Source organism: Oncorhynchus kisutch, linkage group LG14, assembly GCF_002021735.2.
Source record: "Oncorhynchus kisutch isolate 150728-3 linkage group LG14, Okis_V2, whole genome shotgun sequence".
NCBI classification, from domain to species: domain Eukaryota; kingdom Metazoa; phylum Chordata; class Actinopteri; order Salmoniformes; family Salmonidae; genus Oncorhynchus; species Oncorhynchus kisutch.
The window spans coordinates 89,557,567-89,581,593 of record NC_034187.2 but is presented as its reverse complement, the minus strand read 5'-3'; the positions used below and the strand labels follow the sequence as shown (position 1 = coordinate 89,581,593).

The 24,027-nt window shown below is 41.9% G+C and overlaps 1 protein-coding gene across 1 annotated transcript in view; it reads right to left on the bottom strand.

Moving 5' to 3' along the window:
* Nucleotides 1-20,150, bottom strand: part of grhl2b (grainyhead-like transcription factor 2b) — a 105,498-nt gene extending 85,348 nt beyond the window's left edge. Inside the window, exons 1-2 of the mRNA XM_031789180.1 lie at nt 19,815-20,150; nt 2,916-3,102 (exon numbers count right to left, since the gene is read on the bottom strand). Of these exons, the coding sequence (XP_031645040.1) occupies nt 2,916-3,102; nt 19,815-19,834 (207 nt within the window). The 5' untranslated portion in view covers nt 19,835-20,150. The remainder of the gene's footprint in view (nt 1-2,915; nt 3,103-19,814) is intronic.
* Between the last annotated feature and the right edge of the window lie 3,877 nt (nt 20,151-24,027).

Here is a 24,027-nt window from a genome sequence, read left to right as displayed (position 1 = left end):
CTTTGTAACTTTCTCACCTTGAAAATAGTCATAGAGCAGTCCCAGGGCTGCAGCAGTGGTAGTAGTACAAGTGATAATGATAGTAGTAGTGATAGTAGTAGTAGTAGTAGTAGTAGTAGTAGTAGTAGTAGTAGTAGTAGTAGTGATAGTAGTTGTGATAGTAGTAGTGATAGTAGAAGTACTACTAGTGATGGTAGTAGTAGTGATAGTAGTAGTAGTGATAGTGATATTAGTAGTAGTGGTAGTAGTAGTGATAGTAGTAGTAGTAGTAGTAGTAGTAGTAGTAGTAGTAGTAGTGATAATAGTAGTAGTACTAGTGATAGTAGTAGTAGTACTCGTGATAGTAGTAGTAGTGATAGTAGTACTAGTCATAGTGATAGTAGTAGTAGTAGTCATGATAGTAGTAGTACTAGTGATAGTAGTAGTAGTAGTAGTGATAGTAGTAGTAGTACTTGTGATAGTAGTTGTAGTACGAGTGATTGTAGTATTAGTACTAGTGATAGTAGTAGTAGCAGTGATAGTAGTAGTAGCAGTGATAGTAGTAGTGATAGTAGTAGCAGTGATAGTAGTAGTGATAGTAGTAGTCATTCTGGTGATAGTAGTAGTAGTGATAGTAGTAGTGGCAGTAGTACTAATAGTAGTACTAGTGATAGTAGTAGTAGTAATAGTAGTACTAGCGATAGTGATAGTAGTAGTAACAGTAGTATTAATAGTAGTACTAGTGATAGTAGTACTAGTGATTGTAGTACTAGTGATTGTAGTACTAGTGATTGTAGTACTAGTGATAGTAGTGATACTGATAGTATTAGTGACAGTAGTATTAATAGTAGTAGTAGTGATAGTGATAAAAGTAGTAGTAGTGATAGTAGTAGTAGTAGTAGTGGTAGTGGTAGTAGTAGTAGTCGTGGTAGTAGTAGAAGTAGTAGTAGTGATAGTAGTAGTAGTAGTAGTGATAGTGATAGTAGTAGTAGTAGTAGTAGTAGTAGTATCAGTGATAGTAGTAGTATTAGTGATAGTAGTAGTTTTTGTGATAGTGATAGTAGTAGTAGCAGTAGTGATAGTAGTAATGGTAGTAGTAGTAGTAGTAGTAGTGATAGTAGTGGTAGTGATAGTAGTAGTAGTAGTAGTAGTAGTCATAGTATTAGTGATAGTAGTAGTAGTATTAGTGATAGTGATAGTGATAGTAGTAGTAGAGATAGTAGTATTAGGAATAGTAGTAGTAGTAATATTGAACTTTGTAACTTTCTCACCTTGAAAATAGTCGTAGAGCAGTCCCAGGGCTGCAGCAGTGGTAGTAGTACTAGTGATAATGATAGTAGTAGTGATAGTAGTAGTAGTAGTAGTGATAGTAGTCATGATAGTAGTAGTGATAGTAGAAGTACTACTAGTGATGGTAGTAGTAGTGATAGTAGTAGTAGTGATAGTAGTGATAGTAGTAGTAGTAGTAGTGATTGTTGTTGTAGTACTAGTGATAGTAGTAGTAGTGATAACGATAGTAGTAGTGATAGTAGTAGTAGTAGTAGTAGTAGTAGTAGTAGTAGTAGTAGTACTAGTGATAGTAGTAGTGATAGTAGTAGTAGTACTAGTGATAATAGTAGTAGTACTAGTGATAGTAGTAGTGATAGTAGTAGTAGTACTAGTGATAGTAGTAGTAGTATTAGTGATAGTAGTAGTAGTAGTAGTAGTGATAGTAGTACTGGGCATAGTGATAGTAGTAGTAGTAGTCATGATAGTAGTAGTAGTAGTGATAGTAGTAGTAGTACTTGTGATAGTAGTTGTAGTACTAGTGATTGTAGTATTAGTACTAGTGATAGTGATAGTAGTAGTAGCAGTGATAGTAGTAGTGATAGTAGTAGTCATTCTAGTGATAGTAGTAGTAGTGATAGTAGTAGTGGCAGTAGTATTAATAGTAGTACTAGTGATAGTAGTAGTAGTGACAGTAGTACTAGCGATAGTGATAGTAGTAGTGACAGTAGTATTAATAGTAGTGATAGTAGTACTAGTGATTGTAGTACTAGTGATAGTAGTACTAGTTATAGTAGTCATACTGATAGTATTAGTGACAGTAATATTAATAGTAGTAGTAGTAGTAGTAGTGGTAGTGATAGTAGTAGTAGTAGTAGTAGTGATAGTGATAGTGATGGTAGTAGTAGTAGTAGTAGTAGTAGTAGTAGAAGTAGTAGTAGTAGTAGTAGTAGTGATAGTAGTAGTATCAGTGATAGTAGTAGTATTAGTGATAGTGATAGTAGTAGTTGTTGTGATAGTGATAGTAGTAGCTGTTGTGATAGTAGTAATAGTAGTAGTGGTAGTGATAGTAGTAGTAGTAGTAGTAGTAGTAGTAGTAGTAAATCAAATGTATTTATATAGCCCTTCGTACATCAGCTGATATCTCAAAGTGCTGTACAGAAACCCAGCCTAAAACCCCAAACAGCAAGCAATGCAGGTGTAGAAGCACGGTGGCTAGGAAAAACTCCCTAGAAAGGCCAATACCTAGGAAGAAACCTAGAGAGGAACCAGGCTATGTGGGGTGGCCAGTCCTCTTCTGGCTGTGCCGGGTGGAGATTATAACAGAACATGGCCAAGATGTTCAAATGTTCATAAATGACCAGCATGGTCGAATAATAATAAGGCAGAACAGTTGAAACTGGAGCAGCAGCACAGTCAGGTGGAAGTTGAAACTGGAGCAGCAGCATGGCCAGGTGGACTGGGGACAGCAAGGAGTCATCATGTCAGGTAGTCCTGTATTAGTCATAGTATTAGTCATAGTAGTAGTAGTATTAGTGATAGTAGTGATAGTGATAGTAGTAGTAGTAGTAGTAGAGATAGTAGTATTAGGAATAGTATTAGTAGTATTAGTGATATAGTGATAGTGATAGTAGCGGTAGTAGTAATAGTGAACTTTGTAACTTTCTCACCTTGTAATAGTCGTAGAGCAGTCCCAGGGCTGCAGCAGAGTCCTCGTCTCCATTGATGCTCATCATGGCCTTAGTGGCTGCAGTCAGAGGGTTCTCCAAGTAGGACCGCCATGCCTCATCCTCGCTGGTGTATGCACGCCGCCCTTGGAATGACGTCTCATTGGGTACCACCACCACCAGCCGCTTACTGTGATATGACACAAACACGCACTCTTAATATACAGTTGAAGTCGGAAGTTTACATACACTTAGGTTGGAGTCATTATAACTCGTTTTTCAACCACTCCACAAATTTCTAGTTTTGGCAAGTCGGTTAGGACATCTACTTTGTGCATGACACAAGTCATTCTTCCAACAATTGTTTACAGATGGATTATTTCACTTATTCACTGTATCACAATTCAGTAGGTCAGAAGTTTACATACACTAAATTGACTGTAACTTTAAACAGTTTGGAATATTCCAGAAAATGATGTCATGGCTTTAGAAGCTTCTGATAGGCTAATTGACATAATTTGAGTCAATTGGAGGTGTACCTGTGGATGTATTTCAAGGCCTACCTTCAAACTCAGTGCCTCTTTGCTTGACATCATGAGAAAATCTAAAGAAATCAGCCAAGACCTCAGAAAAAAATTGTAGACATCCACAAGTCTGGTTCACCCTTGGGAGCAATTTCCAAACGCATGAAGGTACCACGTTCATCTGTACAAACAATGGTACGCAAGTATAAACACCATGAGACCACACAGCCGTCATACCGCTCAGGAAGGAGACGTGTTCTGTCTCCTAGAGATGAACGCACTTTGGTGTGAAAAGTGCAAATCAATCCCAGAACAACAGCAAAAGACCTTGTGAAGATGCTGGAGGAAACAGGTTAAAAAGTATCTCTATCCACAGTAAAATGAGTCCTATATCGACATAACCTGAAAGGCCGCTTAGCAAGGAAGAAGCCACTGCTCCAAAACCGCTATAAAAAAAGCCAGACTAAGGTTTGAAACTGCACATGGTGATAAAGATTGTACTTTTTGGAGAAATGTCCTCTGGTCTGATGAAGCAGAAATAGAACTGTTTGGCCATAATGACCGTCGTTATGTTTGGAGGAATAAGGGGGAGGCTTGCAAAATAGATTTCAACATGAGGTAAAATTAAGTAGACATATGGAAGCAACATCCCAAGACATCAGTCAGGTAGTTAAAGCTTGATCGTAAATGGGTCTTCCAAATGTACAATGCATACTTCCAAATGTGTGGCAAAATGGCTTAAGTCAAGGTATTGGAGTGGCCATCACAAAGCCCTGACCTCAACCCTATAGAAAATGTGTGGGCAGAACTGAAAAAGCGTGTGCGAGCAAGTATGCCTGCAAACCTGACTCAGTTTATACCAGCTCTTTCAGGAAGAATGGGCCAAAATTCACCCCACTTATTGTGGGAAGCTTGTGGAAGGCTACCCAAAAGTTTGACCCAAGTTAAACAATTTAAAGGCAATGCTACCAAATACAGTGGGGATTATTTGATACACTGCCCGATTTAGCAGGTTTTCCTACTTACAAAGCATGTAGAGGTCTGTCATTTTCATCATAGGTAGACTTCAACTGTGAGAGACAGAATCTAAAACAAAAATCCAGAAAATCACATTGTATGATTTTTAAGTAATTAATTAGCATTTTATTGCATGACAATTATTTGATACATCAGAAAAGCAGAACTAAATATTTGGTAAAGAAACCTTTGTTTGCAATTACAGAGATCATACATTTCCTGTAGTTCTTGACCAGGTTTGCACACACTGCAGCAGGGATTTTGGCCCACTCCTCCATGCAGACCTTCTCCAGATCCTTCAGGTTTCGGGGCTGTCGCTGGGCAATACGAACTTTCAGCTCCCTCCAAAGATGTTCTATTGGGTTCAGGTCTGGAGACTGGCTAGGCCACTCCACGACCTTGAAATGCTTCTTACAGAGCCACTCCTTAATTGCCCTGGCTGGGTTTTTCGGGTCGTTGCCATGCTGGAAGACCCAGCCACGACTCATCTTCAATGCTCTTACTGAAGGAAGGAGGTTGTTGGCCAAGATCTCACGATACATGGCCCCATCCATCCTCCCCTCAATACGGTGCAGTCGTCCTGTCCCCTTTGCAGAAAAGCATGCCAAAAGAAGGATGTTTCCACCTCCATGCTTCACGGTTGGGATGGTGTTCGTGGGGTTGTACTCATCCTTCTTCTTCCTCCAAACACGGCGAGTGGAGTTTAGACCAAAAAGCTCTATTTTTGTCTCATCAGACCACATGACCTTCTCCCATTCCTCCTCTGGATCGTCCAGATGGTCATTGGCAAACTTCAGACGGGCCTGAACATGCGCTTAATCCACGATGGCGTAGTGTTTTACTAATGGTTTTCTTTGAGACTGTGGTCCCAGCTCTCTTCAGGTCATTGACCAGGTCCTGCCGTGTAGTTCTGGGCTGATCCCTCACCTTCCGCATGATCATTGATGCCCCACGAGGTGAGATCTTGCATGGAGCCCCAGACCGAGGGTGATTGACCGTCATCTTGAACTTCATCCATTTTCTAATAATTGCACCAACAGTTGTTGCCTTCTCACCAAGCTGCTTGCCTATTGTCCTGTATCCCATCCCAGCCTTGTGCCGGTCTACAATTTATCCCTGATGTCCTTACACAGCTCTCTGGTCTTGGCCATTGTGGAGAGGTTGGAGTCTGTTTGATTGAGTGTGTGGACAGGTGTCTTTTATACAGGAAACAAGTTCAAACAGGTGCAATTAATACAGGTAATGAGTGGAGAATAGGGGGGCTTCTTAAAGAAAAACTAACAGGTCTGTGAGAGCCGGAATTCTTACTGGTTGGTAGGTGATCAAATACTTATGTCATGCAATAAAATGCAATGGATTTTTGTTTTAGATTCCGTCTCTCGCAGTTGAAGTGTACCTATGATAAAAATTGCAGACCTCTACAGGCTTTGTAAGTAGGAAAACCTGGAAAATCGGCAGTGTATCAAATACTTGTTCTCCCCACTGTGCTTATTGAGTGTATGTAAACTTCTGACCCACTGGGAATGTGATGAAAGAAATAAAATCTGAAATAAATCATTCTCTCTACGGCAGGGTAGTGGTTAGAGTGTTGGACTAGTAACCGGAAGGTTGCAAGTTCATAATCCCCGAGCTGACAAGGTACAAATCTGTTGTTCTGCCCCTGAACAGGCAGTTAACCCACTGTTCCTAGGCTGTCATTGAAAATAAGAATTTGTTCTTAACTGACTTGCCTAGTAAAATAAAATTATTCTGACATTTCACATTCTTAAAATAAAGTTGTGATCCTACCTGACCTAAGACAGGGCATTTGTACTAGGATTATATGTCAGGAATTGTGGAAAACTGAGTTTAAATGTATTTGGCTAAGGTGTATGTAAACTTCTGACTTCAACTGTACACAAACACACTTATTATACACACTGATACACACTGCATATATACACACACACACACACACACACACACACACACACACTAAAGGAGGTTAGAGAGCTTCAGGACAGACAATAGCTCTAATCAGCAGGTTAGAGAGCTTCAGGACAGACAATAACTATATTCTAATCAGCAGGTTAGAGAGCTTCTGGACAGACAATAGCTCTAATCAGCAGGTTAGAGAGATTCAGGACAGACAATAGCTCTAATCAGCAGGTTAGAGAACTTCAGGACAGACAATAGCTCTAATCAGCAGGTTAGAGAGATTCAGGACAGACAATAGCTCTAATCAGCAGGTTAGAGAGCTTCAGGACAGACAATAGCTCTAATCAGCAGGTTAGAGAACTTCAGGACAGACAATAGCTCTAATCAGCAGGTTAGAGAACTTCAGGATGGACAATAGGTATATTCTAATTAGCAGGTTAGAGAGCTTCAGGGCAGAGAATAGCTATAAGCTTTGAACAGCAAGGACAGCTATTTCTTGTCCCGGAATCCCACTTAACAAACAGGTTGAAGCCTGCTTGACATTGACGCTAAGCTGCTAGCCATCAGGCTAATGAAGTTGGTACCAGATGAGTTTTGGACTGAAGTCCTCTTTGTCTGGAGAAATACATCTCCAGCACCGTAGGAGCGGTATCTATTACCCACTGTTACGGGACAAACTGGACCACTCAGAGTTCCAATGCGGCAATTGTTTACTTGCCGAGGATTATAGGTTTGAGGTGGATTCATTGATCACGCAGATCGCCAGCCTACGTAAGAAACTGGGGAAAACGCAGAGTAGAATGTTTACATTTTCTACGCCGGTGGCTGGACGACGTTCACGCTTGTTGGATGCATCTCCGCCTTGTCGTTTGTCGTTATCCAACTGGCCGGTGTTGCCTGGAGCTCCCCCATCTGATAGTGGAGTCAAAGGAGCACAGCAAGAGGAGCAAGACGATCAACAATGGTCGCATGTCACGAGTCGTGTCTGCAGTCGCAGTGCCTACAACTACGAATTCTTAGTCGATGTTGACAACCTTCCGTCCCTGTTCTGGATCGAGCGGGGCTTCTCCATCTGTCGGAGGCCTGCCACAGGCCCCGGGAGCAATGGGCTCAAGTTATCCTGCCTCTTGCCCATCCATAAAGGGTTCTCTGAATCCTGAGAAGTGGGAGTGGGCGGATTTCCTCATCCTTCTCGCCAGCGGTGAATCTGGGCAGCTCCATGGTAAGAAATGTGACCGTTCCTGGTGCAAAAACAATGTCCGGTCCCGGAGCTCGAGTAAATGACATTAATAAGCTGCTCCCGAATGTACTACACCAGGACATGGAAATCCATTCTATCCTAGTCCATGTGTGTTTTAATGACATTACTATGCTGCTCCTGAATGTACTATCAGGACATTGATTCTATCCTAGTCCATGTGGGTTCTAATAACATTACTAAGCTGCTCCTGAATGTACTACACCAGGACATAAACATTGATTCTATCCTAGTCCATGTGGGTTTTAATGACATTACTAAGCTGCTCCTGAATGTACTACACCAGGACATAAACATTGATTCTATCCTAGTCCATGTGGGGTTTAATGACATTACTAAGCTGCTCCTTAATGCACTACACCAGGACATTGATTTTATCCTATCCATGTGGGTTTTAATGACATTACTAAGTTGCTCCTGAATGTACTACACCAGGACATTGAAATCCATTCTATCCTAGTCCATGTGGGTTTTAATCACATTATGAAGGGCAGCTCTGAACAGTTGAAATGGGATTTTAAAAGAGTTGATTGACTCTCTTCTAAACCCTAACAAAAGATCAATCATATCTGGCCCTCTGCCATCTCTGAATCGTGGCATTGAACAATGTCTCAGGATTCTTTCTCTTCACAACTGGCTACGTGACTATTGCAGCTCAATGGGTGTAACTTTTGTTGACAATTTCGATAACATTTGGAAACAAAACATGTTATACAAGGAGGATGTGATCCACCCAAATCATTTAGGTTCCTGGATCCTTTCACAGCATAATACAGCTGTGTTGAGACAATGATTTATCAATGACTCAAGCACAGCTCAGCTAATCCCTACTGTTGTGATGCAGAGTTTTCATAATGCTTCAGCAATTGTACATTACACCAGGGGCATCAGTAGACAAAATATATGCAATCTAATTTGTTGCTTTAACTGCCCTGAATGCCTCTGCTGATCCTACAGCTATTGTGTGCAGTAATCATGTGCATATGAACCAGATGTATACTGTTAGCACTAAGCCGGTGTGCCCTAGAAGGAAGTCCACTGTGAGCAGCTCACCCTGCATTAACATAAATAACATGAGCACCTCTACTGCTGCTAAACCTCCCAATAAAGCAATGAAAGCAAGTAATCATCGCTGAAGAAAGGGCTCAAAATAGCCCACGTTAATATATGTAGCTTAAGAAATCAATAAATTGCTAGTAACAGATGACATTCATATTCTGACTATCTCTGAAACTCACTTAGATAAAACCTTTGATAATACAGTGGTAGCAATACAAGGTTATAACATTTATGGAAAAGATAGAAATGCCAATGGTGGAGGTGTTGCTGTTTATATTCAGAACCACATTCCTGTAAAGATTAGAGAGGATATAATGTTAAATACTGTTGAAGTAATATGGCTACAGGTTCATCTGCCTCACCTAAAGCCCATTCTGGTGGGAAGCTGCTACAGAACCAAGTGCTAACAGTCAGCATCTCGATAACGTGTGAAATATATCTGGTGCAGAGAACACAAAGACAGGAAACAATCACCCGCAAAGTACCCACAGAAAATGTCTGCCTAAATATGGTTCCCAATCAGAGACAACGATAGACAGCTGCCTCTAATTGAGAACCAATCTAGGCAACCATAGACATACAAAATACCTAGAAAGGTAACAGCCCCATAAACATACAAAAAACCCTAGACAATACAAAACACATACATCACCCATGTCACAACCTGACCTAACCAAAATAACAATAGCAGTAGCCATTGCACGGATTGAGGGAGACAATGCCATCCTGTCTGATGTCCAGACTCTGCTTGCAGATGTAAGAGAAGAAATCCATACTGCCCTACCCACTTCACTGTTGCTCCGAGTAGAGGCAACTACAGTTTTGAAATACATCAAAAAGCATGAAGACTTCTTCCTGAAGCCCATACACACCGCAGGGTAGATGTTGGACCCCAAGTATGCTGGCAAGAACATCCTGTCTGGTGCGCAGATCAACAAGGCCTATGGTGTCATCACAACCGTGTCTCGCCACCTTGGACTGGATGAGGGCAAGGTTCTTGGTAGTCTGGTGAAGTACACTTCCATGCAAGGGCTTTGGGATGGAGATGCAATATGGCAGTCGTAGCAACATATCTCATCAGCCACATGGTGGAAGGGACTTTGTGGATCTGAGGCTCTTTCCCCTGTTGCCAAATCCCACCAACATCAGCCGTCTCAGAGCGCAACTGGTCCTTGTTTGGGACCACACACACCAAAGCATGCAACAGGCTGCCCAATACAAGGGTTGAAAAACTGGTGGTCAAATTTGAGGCTTTTTGAGCCTGACAATGAGCCATCCTCAACAAGATTGGAAAGTGACAGTGAAGATGAGGCCTCAGAGTCTGATGTTCAAGAGGTGGACATTGAGGAGGTCCAGGGAGAAGACATGGAAGCCTGAGATCAAGACAACCAAAGCTTTAGTTTGTAGACTATCATTTTACATTCTGTTGAAAACGTTTTTGGGAGATGTTATTGATCATTGGGGATCATTCGATATTCCCTGTCTTTTGTTGTTCAGTGAAATCATCCTATGTGAAGAGTCAACTCATTTAATTAAAGTTCAATTTTTAACTAAACTGTTTTTTACATTTCTATTGGAAGGATTTAATCATTTGCAATTATGTCTACTTATGATAATGTAAAAGCTTTATGTTTCTGTCTCCATATGAAATGGTAAATATATCCAAAACAAAAAACATCTACATTTAAATGGTATTAATATTAATTTGCATATATTCCTGTTAATTCCCATATATTCCGGTTAAGGAAAGTTTCCACATCTGACTATTCCCCAAAATGTGCAAGCCTAAATATAGTGTATAAGAGGTCATACAAGAAGTTTTGTAGTCATTCCTTTGTTGTTTATCGTAAAGAATATCTGTTGGTCCGTGGTGTGTAATGAGGAGCAAAAAGACACTTGACACATGTATGACTTTGCTTATTCAAGTTGCTAATAAACATGAACCCATAAAGAAAATGACTGTAAAAACTGTTAAATCCCCATGGATTGATGAGGAATTGAAAAATGGTATGTTTGAGAGGGATGAGGCAAAAGGAATGGCAAATAAGTCTGGCTGCACAACTGATTGGCAAACGTATTGCAAATTGAGAAATCATGTGACTAAACTGAATAAAAAGAGGAAGAAACTACACTATGAAATGATAAGTGAAATAATGAATGCTAGTAAAAAGCTTTGGAGCACCTTAAATGAAATTCTGGGGGAAAAGGCAAACTCAGCTCCATCATTCAATGAATCAGACGGCTCATTCATCACAAAACCAACTGATATTTCCAACTTATTTTAATTATTTTTTCATTGGCAAGAATAGCAAATTTAGGCATGACATGCCAGCAACAAATGCTGAAACTACACATCTAAGTACAACTGACCAGCGACTGTGACTGAAACACTTAACAAAGAGTTGCAGTTAGTTTCAGAGTGGGTGGCAAGGAATAAGTTAGTCCTAAATATTTCTAAAACTAAAAGCATTGTATTTGGTACAAATCATTCATTGAACCCTAAACCTCAAATAAATATTGTAATAAATAATGTTGAAATTGAGCAGGTTGAGGTGACTAAACTGCTTGGAGTAACCCTGGATTGTAAACTGTCATGATCAAAACATATTGACACAACAGTAGCTAAAACGGGGAGAAGTTTTCTTTCTCGTATATATTTTAATCTCACTTTCCATCTACAAACTAAATATACTTTCCTGCAACCCACCTCACCCAATGTGGTACGGTTCTGCTATTTTTTATACCTTATAACTGGAACTTCCATCAGGAGCTAGCCAGCTAACTATCTACTAGTCATTGTTAGCCACTGCTAGCGGTCTTCACCTTTAGCTCGGACACCAGCCAGCTTTAGCTCGGACAATTACCTGCCGGTCTGCACAGCGTGATATCAACCCACAGCATATCGGACTGCTTTTCTCCTCACCGGATTCCTGCTGCAATCTCTGGACCATTACACCAGATCATCGCAGCAAGCACCAGTCCCGAAGCAAGCACCAGTTAGCCTCGAGCTAGGCCCATCTCCCGGCCAACCGACGGAGTATACCAGCTAATTCTTGGGCTACAATACCTCTTTTGCCAATTGGCCTGGACACTTTGTTGTTGACACGGAGCCCCTCCTATCCATCACGACTGGTCTGCCGATGTAATTGTCCGATGTGGTTTTCCATTGCGACGTCGCCGAAGACCCATCTGCTATCCCCGGCCCGCTAGCTTTCTGTCTCCCGCTGGCCTAGCGCAGTAGTTACTACCGAACGGCTCCCTGACTCACCTATTGCTGCTCATTGGACCCTATAATCACTCGGCCACAAGGCTGATGCCTGCTGGATTGTTCAATAACACTGTACCTGATTTTGTTTATCTGTCGGCTCCAGCCTCGAACTCAAGCCCTGTGTGCACCTAACTGACCCACTCTGCCCATTCATCGCCATTTACCCGTTGTTGTCTTAGCTCTCCTGACCAACACCTGTGATTGCTTTATGCCTCTTTCTAATGCCAATATGCCTTGTCTACTGCTGTTTCTGTTAGTTTATATTGTTTTACTTCACTGTAGAGCCCCAATTGCTGCTCAACATGCCTTAGATAGCTATTTTGAGACCTCACCTGGCTTAACTGGTGCCTCCAGAGATGCAACCTCTCTCATCGTCAGTCAATGCCTAGTTTACCTCCACTGTACTCACATCCTACCATACCCTAGTCTGTACATTATGCCCTGAATCTATTCTACCACTCCCAAAAATCTGCTCATTTTTTTCTCTGTTCCCAACGCACTACATGACCAGTTTTTATAGCCTTTAGCCGTACCCTTATCCTACTCCTCCTCTGTTCCTCTGGTGATGTAGAGGTTAACCCAGGCCCTGTAGCCACCAGTACACCTATTCCCCAGGCGTTCTCATTTGTTGACTTCTGTAACCGTAAAAGCCTTGGTTTCATTCATGTTAACATCAGAAGCCTCCTCCTTAAGTTTGTTTTATTCACTGCTTTAGCACACTCCGCCAACCCTGATGTCCTAGCTGTGTCTGAATCTTGGCATAGGAAGGCCACCAAAAATTCAAAAATGTCCATCCCCAACTACAACATTTTCCATCAAGATAGAACTGCCAAAGGGGGCGGAGTTGCAATCTACTGCAGAGATAGCCTGCAGAGTTCTTTCTTACTATCCAGGTCTGTGCCCAAAAAATTTGAGCTTCTACTTTTAAAACTCCACCTATCGAGAAATAAGTCTCTCACTAATGCCACTTGTTAAAGACCCACCTCAGCCCCCAGCTATGCTCTGGACACCATATGTGAATTGATTGCCCCCCATCTATCTTCAGAGTTCGTACTGTTAGGTGACCTAAACTGGGACATGCTTACTCGGGCCATCCTACAATCTAAGCTAGATGTCCTCAATCTCACGCAAATTATCAAGAAACCTACCAGGTACAACCCTATATCCGTAAACATGGGCACTCTCATAGATATCATCCTGACCATCCTGCCCTCTAAATAAACCTCTGCTGTCTTCAACCAGGATCTCAGCGATCACTGCCTCACTGCCTGCGTCCCAAATGGGTCCGCGGTCAAAATACCACCCCTCATCACTGTCAAACGTTCCCTAAAACACTTCAGCGAGCAGGCCTTTCTAATCGACCTGTCCCGGGTATCCTGGAAGGATATTGACCTCATCCCATCACTAGAGGATGCCTGGTTGTTCTAAAAAAGTGCTTTCCTCACCATCTTAATAAGCATGCCCGTTTAAAAAAATGTAGAACTAAGAACAGATATAGCCAATGGTTCACTCCTGACTTGACTGCCCTTGACCAGCACAAAAACATCCTGTGGCGTACTGCATTAGCATCGAATAGCCCCCCACGATATGCTACTTTTCAGGGAAGTCAGGGACCAATATACACAGTCAGTTAGGAAAGCAAAGGCTAGCTTTTTCAAACAGAAATTTGCATCCTGTAGCATTAATTACCCAAATTGTTGGGACACTGTAAAGTCCATGGAGAATAAGAGCACCTCCTCCCAGCTGCCCACTGCGCTGAGGCTAGGAAACACCGTCACCACTGATAAATCTACGATAATTGAGAATATCAATAATAATTTTTCTACGGCCGGCCATGCTTTCAACCTGGCTATCCCTAGCTGGGCCAACAGCTCTGCACCCCCCGCAGCAACTTGCCCAAGTCCTCCCACTTCTACTTCACCCAAATCAGATATCTGATGTTCTGAAATCAGCTGGGCTAGACAATCTGGACCCTCTCTTTCTAAAATGATCTGCTACAAATGTTACAACCCCTGTTACTAGCCTGTTCAACCTCTTTTTTGTATAGTCTGAGATCCCTAAAAATTGGAAAGCTGCCGTGGTCATCCCCCTCTTCAAAGGGGGAGACATTCTAGACCCAAACTGTTACAGACTTATATCCATCCTTCCCTGCCTTTCTAAAGTCTTCGAAAGCCAAGTTAACAAACAGATCACCGAACATTTCGAATCTCACCATACCTTCTCTGTTATGCAATCTGAGTTCCGAGCTGGTCATGGGTGCACCTCAGCCACACTCAAGGTCCTAAACGATATCATAACTGCCCTCGATAGAAGACAGTACTGTACAGCCGTCTTCATCGACCTGGCCAAGGCATTCGACTCTGTCAATCACCTTATTCTTATCGGCAGACTCAATAGCCTTGTTTTCTCAAAAGACTGCCTCGCCTGGTTCACCAACTACTTCTCAGATAGAGTTCAGTGTGTCAAATCGGAAAGCCTGTTGTCCGGACCTCTGGCAGTCTCTATGGGGGTGCCAGAGGGTTAAATTCTCAGGCTGACTCTTTTCTCTGTATATATGGTCATCCTGTGGTCATCCTGTCTGGGTTGGCGCCCCCCCCTTGGGTTGTGCCATGGCGGAGATCTTTGTGGGCTATACTCAGCCCTGTCTCAGGATGGTAAGTTGGTGGTTGAAGATATCCCTCTAGTGGTGTGGGGGCTGTGCTTTGGCAAAGTGGGTGGGGTTATATCCTTCCTGTTTGGCCCTGTCTGGGGGTGTCCTCAGATGGGGCAACAGTGTCTCCTGACCCCTCCTGTCTCAGCCTCCAGCTGTTCCATAAAAAAACCTTATGGAACAGCGGAGACTGTGAAGCAACACAAACATAGACACAGGCACATGCATACACACACACACACACAGTAGCATATGCACTATACACACACATACACATGGACTTGTACAGTATATATGTGGTAGTGGTGGAGTAGGGACCTGAGGCCACACAGTCTGTGAATATGTTGCAACGTTTTTTAAATGCTATAAACAGCCTTCATTTTGCTGGACCCCAGGAAGAGTAGCTGCTGCCTTGGCAGGAACTAATGGGGATCCATAATAAACCCCAGGAAGATTAGCTGCTGCCTTGGCAGGAACTAATGGGGATCCATAATAAACCCAGGAAGAGTTACTGGTGCCTTGGCAGGAACTAATGAGGATCCATAATCAATACAAATACAAGCCAGAAGGTTAGAGAGCTTCAGGACAGACAAGAGCTCAATTCAGCAGGTTAGAGAGCTTCAGGACAGACATTAGATCTAATCAGCAGGTTAGAGAGCTTCAGGACAGACATTAGATCTAATCAGCAGGTTAGAGAGCTTCAGGACAGACATTAGATCTAATCAACAGGTTAGAGAGCTTCAGGAAAGACAATAGCTCTAACCAGCATGTTAGAAAGCTTCCAGACAGATAATAAGTTTAATTAGCAGGTAAGAGAGCTTCAGGGCAGATAATAGCTCTATTCTACCCAACAAATTAGAAAGCTTTAGGACAGGCAATAGCTCTAATCAGCAGATTAGTGTGCTTTAGGACAGACGATAGGTCTATTCGAATCAGCAGGTTTTAGAGCTTCAGGACAGACAAGAGCTCTAATATGCAGGTAAGATCGCTCCAGGACAGACAATATCTCTAATCAGCAGGTTAGAGAGCTTCAGGACTGACAATAGCTCTAAACAACCGACCAGAGGGCTTCAGGAGAGACAATAGCTCAAATCAGCAGGTTTGAGAGCTTTAGGACAGACAATATCTCTGTTCAGAAGGTTTGTGAGCTTCAGGACAGGCTATAGCTATATTCTAATCAACAGGAAAGAGGGCTTCAGGACAGGCTATACCTATATTCTAATCAACAGGAAAGAGAGCTTCAGGACAGGCTATACCTATATTCTAATCAACAGGAAAGAGAGCTTCAGGACAGGCTATACCTATATTCTAATCAACAGGAAAGAGGGCTTCAGGACAGGCTATACCTATATTCTAATCAACAGGAAAGAGAGCTTCAGGACAGGCTATACCTATATTCTAATCAACAGGAAAGAGGGCTTCAGGACAGGCTATACCTATATTCTAATCAACAGGAAAGAGGGCTTCAGGACAGGCTATACCTATATTCTAATCAACAGGAAAGAGAGCTTCAGGACAGGCTATACCTATATTCTAATCAACAGGAAAGAGAGCTTCAGGACAGGCTATACCTATATTCTAATCAACAGGAAAGAGAGCTTCAGGACAGATAATAGCTCTATTCTACCCAACAAATTAGAGAGCTTCTAAATAGCACCAATCAACAGGTAAAAAGCTAAAGGAAAGACAATAGCTCTATTTCAGCGGATTAGAAATTTTTTGGAGAGAAAATAGCTATATTATTTTCAGCAGGGTAGATGCTTCAGGACAGACAAAAGCTCTAATCAGCAAGTTAGAGAACTTCAGGATAGACAATAGCTCTAATCAACAGGTTAGAGAGCATCAGGACAGACAATAGCTCTAATCAGCAAGTTAGAGAGCTTCAGGAGAGACAATAGCTCTAATATGCAGGTAAGATAGCTCCAGGACAGACAATAGCTTCAATCAGCAGGTTAGAGAGCTTCAGGATAGACAATAGCTCTAAACAACTGACCAGAGGGCTTCAGGACAGACAATAGCTCTAATAAACAGGTTAGAGAGCTTCAGGACAGACAATAGCTCATTTCTAATCAGTAGTTTGCATAGCCTCAGGACAGACCATTAATCTAATCAGCAGGTTAGAGAACTTCAGGACAGGCAAATGCTCTAATCAACAAGTTGGAGAGCTTCAGGACATTCAAGAGCTCTAATCAGCAGGTTAGAGAGCATCAGGAGAGACAAGAGCTCTAGTCAGCAGGTTAGAGAGCTTCACGGCAGATCAAATCTCTAATCAACTGGCTACAGAGCTTCAGGACAGACAATAGCTCTAATAAGCAGGTAATTAAAGAGCTTCAGGACATTCAATAGCTCTAATCAGCAGGATAGAGAAATTCAGGACATTCAATAACTTTAATCAGCAGCTTAGAGAGCGTTAGAACAGACAATAGCTCTAATCAGCAGGTTAGAGAGATTCAATACGGACAATATTTATTCTTAATAGCATGTTAGAGTTCTGCTTGAAAGACAATAACTTTAATCAACAGGTTAGAGAGCTTCAATGCCATACAACTCTCCTTCCTGCAACTGCTCTTAAACGCAAATAAAACCAAATGCATGCTTTTCAACCGTTCGCTGCCCGCACCCTCCCGCCCGACTAGCATCACTACTCTGCACGGTTCTGACCTAGAATATATGGACAACTAGAAATACCTAGGTGTCTGGCTAGACTGTAAACTCTCCTTCCAGACATCTCCAATCCAAAATCAAATCTAGAATCGGCTTTCTATTTCACAATAAAGCATCCTTCACTCACGCCGCCAAACTTACCCTAGTAAAACTGACTATCCTACCGATCCTCGACTTCTGCGATGTCATCTACAAAATAGCTTCCAATACTCTACTCAGAAAATTGGATGTAGTCTATCACAGTGCCATCTGTTTTGTCACTAAAGCCCCTTATACCACCCACCACTGCGACCTGTATGCTCTAGACGGCTGGCCCTCGCTACATATTTGTCGCCAGACCCACTGGCTCCAGGTCATCTATAAGTCCATGCTAGGTAAAGCTCCGCCTTATCTCAGCTCACTGTTCATGATAACAACACCAACCCGTAGCACGCGCTCCAGCAGGTATATCTCACTGGTCATCCCCAAAGACAACACCTACTTTGGCCGCCTTACCTTCCAGTTCTCTGCTGCCAGTGACTGGAACTAATAACTTTTTTTTTTGCTGAAGCTGGAGACTTACATTTCCCTCACTAAACTTAAACATCAGCTATCTGAGCAGCTAACCGATCGCTGCAGTCCATAGTCCGATTGCTGTAGTCCATCTGTAATTAACCCACCCAATCTACCTACCTCATCCCCATATTGTTTTTATTTACTTTTCTGCTCATTTACACACCAGTTTCACTACTTACACACCATCATCTGCTCATCGTCATCTGCTAAATTGTAATTACTTTGCTACTATGGCCTATTTATTACCCTACCTCCATTTGCACGCACTGTATACAGACTTTCTTTTTTCTATTGTGTTATTGACTGTACACTTGTTTATTCCACGTGTAACTCTGTGTTGTTGTTTGTGTTGCGCTGCTTTGCTTTATCTTGGCCAGGTCGCAGTTGCAAAGAGAACTTGTTCTCAACTAGCCTACCTGGTTAAATAAATAAATAAATAAATAAAAATTAAAAGAGAGTTTCAGGTCAGTCAATAGCTCTAATCAGCAGGTTAGAGAGCTTCAGGACAGACAATAGCTCTAATCAACAGGTTATAGAGCTTCAGGACAGACAATAGCTATAGGACTGACTAACTACTAGTCTGCTGCTCAGAAGAACATTGTTTTATTTGCCTAGGTTTAGGAAAACTCCATTTTAAATGTCTGCCAAATCAAAAGATACCCCTGAAAGATACTTCTGCTCAACAGTTCCCCCCATACCTTTCTTTCCCCTCCCCATGTCTCCAGATCCTATGACGCTCTGACCCCATGTTGAGGCTATTATAGCCACTAGAAGCCCTCAGGGCCCAGGCTGTGGACTACAGAGCTCGTTCTTCTTAACCCTTCTGTACTCCACTCTCATACTTTCTCTCCATTGAAGATATCATATAAAACACAGGAAAAATATGTGTTTTGGTTGTGCTGGGTCTTTAAATAGTATAACCCACAAGGAAGTGCATACAGCTGATGTCTGCTGTTAAACTTTACGACTGAAGACTTCACAAAACATTTGTAGCCCTATATGTCAAAAATATGTGTTAAAGGTTGTTTTTCGTGGAGATCTGGTGTGGGCATTTGAACTAATATTGTACGCTCTAAACAGGGCTGGGAAACAGACTAACATTACTGGGGTTGATATGATAACAACGTATTTGCATATTCAGTGTACAACAAATAGAAGTAGTGTACATCTGCCCATGTCCACATTTTATGATCGGCTTTAAAGTCAAATGGTTGAATTCGTGAAACATGTGAGCTACTAATCATGATAATAATTCCATCATTGGATACTAACTATTTTATTCTCATTTTTGAGTCAGGGTCATATTTGATGAGAAAAAGTAATTTAAAAGGTTATTGAAATTAATTCTACAGCCCGTAAAAATTATTATTTTACTGAAAAAAAGAAATAGACAAATGTCAAATGTCAATAGTGGGTCAAAATGTCAATAGTGTCAACATTCCAGTCCATGGAGAAGACAGACATGCAGTATGACATAGTCAGAACAAAACTGCAACATAAAGATGGCCACAAATCAAACCAGCAGGTACTGAAAATACAGCACCAAACAGAAGATAATGATGTGATAAATAAACCAAGATATTTTATTCATAACATGGTAAGTACATTGTTCTGCACAGTCATTTACAGATGATTCTAGCCCTAAAAGCCACTCAAAGTATTAAATAGGCCTAAACCAAATAGTACTAAAACAAAAAGACCTCAAGTTTTTATTCACATAAACTGCAGCCTATTACATCTGACGGAAACTGCGAAGTCTATTCGCCGCCAACCTTAGTTTGCCTTTAACACAACCACAGTAATACTTCCAAAAGGTTAGAGGAAATGAATCCCAAATAATATAAACAAAAATTGTTACATATTTTTTACTAAAATATTAATGTCATAATAAAACAGAAGTTTATTTATTTTGTCCCAAATTACAGCGCAAAAAGTCTCGTATGTCATGTTAAAGTCATCAAAGATCCTTTCCCCAGCTATGATCACTTACTTGTCCGTCTCCTGTGACATATTTTTCTTCCTCCACGATTCTTCCTTGTAAAACTGGACTTTCAAGTCGGAGCAGGTACTACTAGAGTGAGGCAGAGTTGGGGAGGGATGCCAGAACCTGGGTTACAGGTAAGTCGACTTTTCCTACCCTGCTTGTTTCACACAGACAGTCCCTTCCTTTCTACCAGGCAGTTAGGCTTCACTGGACGCTGCTGCACCTCTGTGTGCTTTGTGCCAATACAGAGCAGGTAATCAATGATCTCCTATACAATAGTCAGTACATGAAAGGAATAATAAATCCTCGTTATAAAAAAAAGACTATATTTACCTCGCTTTGCTAAATAGGAATGAGTCAACTTGGTTGGAATTCTTTCAGTGTAAGGTATTTGGGTTGAAAGAAGGCAAGCCTATCGCTGATTGGTCCATCTACCGTGGTCTCAGCCTATCGGTGGTTGGCTGCCTCGTCAGAAAAACAGGTAACACCCCCCCCCCCTCACCTGTAGGGTTATATACCTAGAACTGACAATGTTACTGCATTCTGCATTGAAATAAACTGGCCTCTTCTTCAGTGTTTTGCTATGTAATTTAGAAATGTTCTTGAAATACCATGACTGCTGGAATGAATGATAGGATGAAGGAGATGAGGATGGAATAGGAGAGGACTTGCAGCATGACTGCCCTGCCTTAAAGATAGGATAGACCTTCACTGACCTGTTGTTGATAGACATCAATGCCCTGGGCCTTAAATAGCCTACACACACACACACACACACACACACACACACACACACACACACACACACACACACACACACACACACACACACACACACACACACACACACACACACACACACACACACACACACACACACACACACACACACACACACACACACACACACACACACACACACACACACACACACACCTGGATAGGGATCTGAGGTTGGAATTCTCCAGGCACACAGTCAGAGCCACAGCTAAGCACAAGTTCCTCATGTAAAGCCATGTGTAATTCAAGTGTTTAGGATATTTACTCACATCATCTCATATAGTCACAGGTCACAGGTCACAGCCGCAGGAATTAGGGCTGCTGAGGGTGCAGCAGCAGCAACACCTAAAAAATAATAAGAATTTTAAATAAATAAATAAAATAAAAATGTGTATTTTTTTTCTTACAAAAGTCGTGCACTGGGTCTTTAAAAGTCCTGTATTAGCGGACCGACATGGCCCTGTGCAGCCCGGGCTCAGGGACATTTAATATACATATATATGTTTCTTTTGTTGATACAATACCATAGTATTGTGTACCATTGTATTGTGTGTTTGTGTGTTTGTGATGACTTCTAATAATTTCATTATTTCTTATTGTTGTTGTATTGTCAAGAAGGAATGTGCTAGTAAGCATCGCGTTGAATGGTGTATACCATATGTATCCTGTACATACCACTAATAAAACTGGAACTCCTGGTTAACAGACAATAGACACATCAAATCAATAGCAGTATAGGTCCTGGTTAACAGACAATAGACACATCAAATCAATAGCAGTATAGGTCCTGGTTAACAGACAATAGACACATCAAATCAATAGCAGTATAGGTCCTGGTTAACAGACAATAGACACATCAAATCAATAGCAGTATAGGTCCTGGTTAACAGACAATAGACACATCAAATCAATAGCAGTATAGGTCCTGGTTAACAGACAATAGACACATCAAATCAATAGCAGTATAGGTCCTGGTTAACAGACAATAGAAACATCAAATCAATAGCAGTATAGGTCCTGGTTAACAGACAATAGACACTACTTTGTGGAGGAGAGAGGGTCAGATGGTGCCATGGACACCTTCAGATGTTATCTCAACTCCACAGTCAGACTGTATCCATGGAGACCAACCTTCAAATGTTATCTCAACTCCACCGTCAGACTGTATCCATGGAGACCACCCTTCAGATGTTATCTCAACTCCACCGTCAGACTGTATCCATGGAGACCACCCTTCAGATGTTATCTCAACTCCACCGTCAGACTGTATCCATGGAGACCACCCTTCAGATGTTATCTCAACTACACAGTCAAACTGTATCCATGGAGACCACCCTTCAGATGTTATCTCAACTCCACCGTCAGACTGTATCCATGGAGACCACCCTTCAGATGTTATCTCAACTCCACCGTCAGACTGTATCCATGGAGACCACCCTTCAGATGTTATCTCAACTCCACCGTCAGACTGTATCCATGGAGACCACCCTTCAGATGTTATCTCAACTACACAGTCAAACTGTATCCATGGAGACCACCCTTCAGATGTTATCTCAACTCCACCGTCAGACTGTATCCATGGAGACCACCCTTCAGATGTTATCTCAACCCCACAGTCAGACTGTATCCATGGAGACCACCCGTCAGATGTTATCTCAACCCCACAGTCAGACTGTATCCATGGAGACCACCCTTCAGATGTTATCTCAACCCCACAGTCACGCTAACCAAATGGCACCCTTTTCCCTATTTAATGCACTACTTTGAACAGGGCCTATAGTTGTTGTTGTAGATACCAATCAATCAGGACAAGAGGACTCACTCAGTCTGGTCTGGGAGTTATGGGTCACGTCATTGGTCAAGCCAATCTTCCACCTGGGGAAAAGGGAAGACCTGGGCCCATAATTTTTTTAAATTTCTGATCCATATATTTCATTCATGGTTGTTGGGGGTGCTCAGACATTCCATTTTAGATTTTGCATTTAAACATTTTAGGAGTATTTTGCTTACTTTGTTGTATTAGTAAGTGTACTTACTAAGTTATTGTTGCAACTTCGGGAAGAAGCATTCATTTGCTTATGAATACTCTTGAGGCATAGGTTTCGCTATGGAAATACATACACATTATTAGTGAAAAGTTCAGTAGAACAGTGAAGCTTTTGAGTCAGGCCTCCCTTTTGTGTGTTAGTGTTTGTTTGGCTAATGGTCACTATCCTCCCTTCTCTAATTTGTTTAAGTGAGCACCTGGGCTTTTCAATGCTGTGTGTAAATGGAGTTGCTAAATAAATACAGGTGGGGTCCTCTTGCAAAGAGCAGAGCATGCATGGCATTCCCTCAACAACAGTCCCAATGGATTAGGGTTAATGCTGCAAAACCACAACACTGAGAGAAATAGAGAGAGAACAGAGAAACAGAGAGAGATACGAGCAAGAGGGAGAGAGAGCAGAGAGAGAGAAGAGCGAAAGAGAGAGAACAGAGAGAGCAGAGAGAGAGAAGAGAGAGAGAATAGAGAGAACAGAGAGGGAACAGAGAGAGAACAGAGAGATAGAGAACAGAGAGAGAAGAGAAGAGAAAAAACAGAGGGAGAGAACAGAGCAGAGAGAGAGAGAGAGAGAGAGAAAACAGAGAGAGATGAGCTGATCTGTTCTACTGGCTGATTGGTCCTTTTCTCTTGCAGGTGATCTGTTCTACTGGCTGATTGGTCCTTTTCTCTTACAGATGTGGTGAAATGATTCAGACTATAATGTGATTCCACATGCTGAATACTTTCCAGGCATTTCTACCTATTTTCATCCCCTTTGGAATGTGTAACATCTAATAGTATTCCCTTCTGACAGTTGAGAATCTACTTAACAGACGGTATAGAGACAGGCAGGGGTATGCCAGGGGTTAGGATGTATAGAGACAGGCAGGGGTATGAAAGACATGTCAGGGGTTAGGATGTATAGAGACAGGCAGGGGTATGAAAGACATGTCAGAGGTTAGGATGTATAGAGACAGGCAGGGGTATGAAAGACATGTCAGGGGTTAGGATGTATAGAGACAGGCAGGGCTATGAAAGACATGTCAGGGGTTAGGATGTATAGAGACAGGCAGGGGTATGAAAGACATGTCAGAGGTTAGGATGTATAGAGACAGGCAGGGGTATGAAAGACATGTCAGAGGTTAGGATGTATAGAGACAGGCAGGGGAATGTCAGAGATTAGGATGTATAGAGACAGGCAGGGGTATGTCAGGGGTTAGGATGTATAGAGACAGGCAGGGGTATGTCAGAGGTTAGGATGTATAGAGACAGGCAGGGGTATGAAAGACATGTCAGGGGTTAGGATGTATAGAGACAGGCAGGGGTATGAAAGACATGTCAGAGGTTAGGATGTATAGAGACAGGCAGGGGTATGTCAGAGGTTAGGATGTATAGAGACAGGCAGGGGTATGTCAG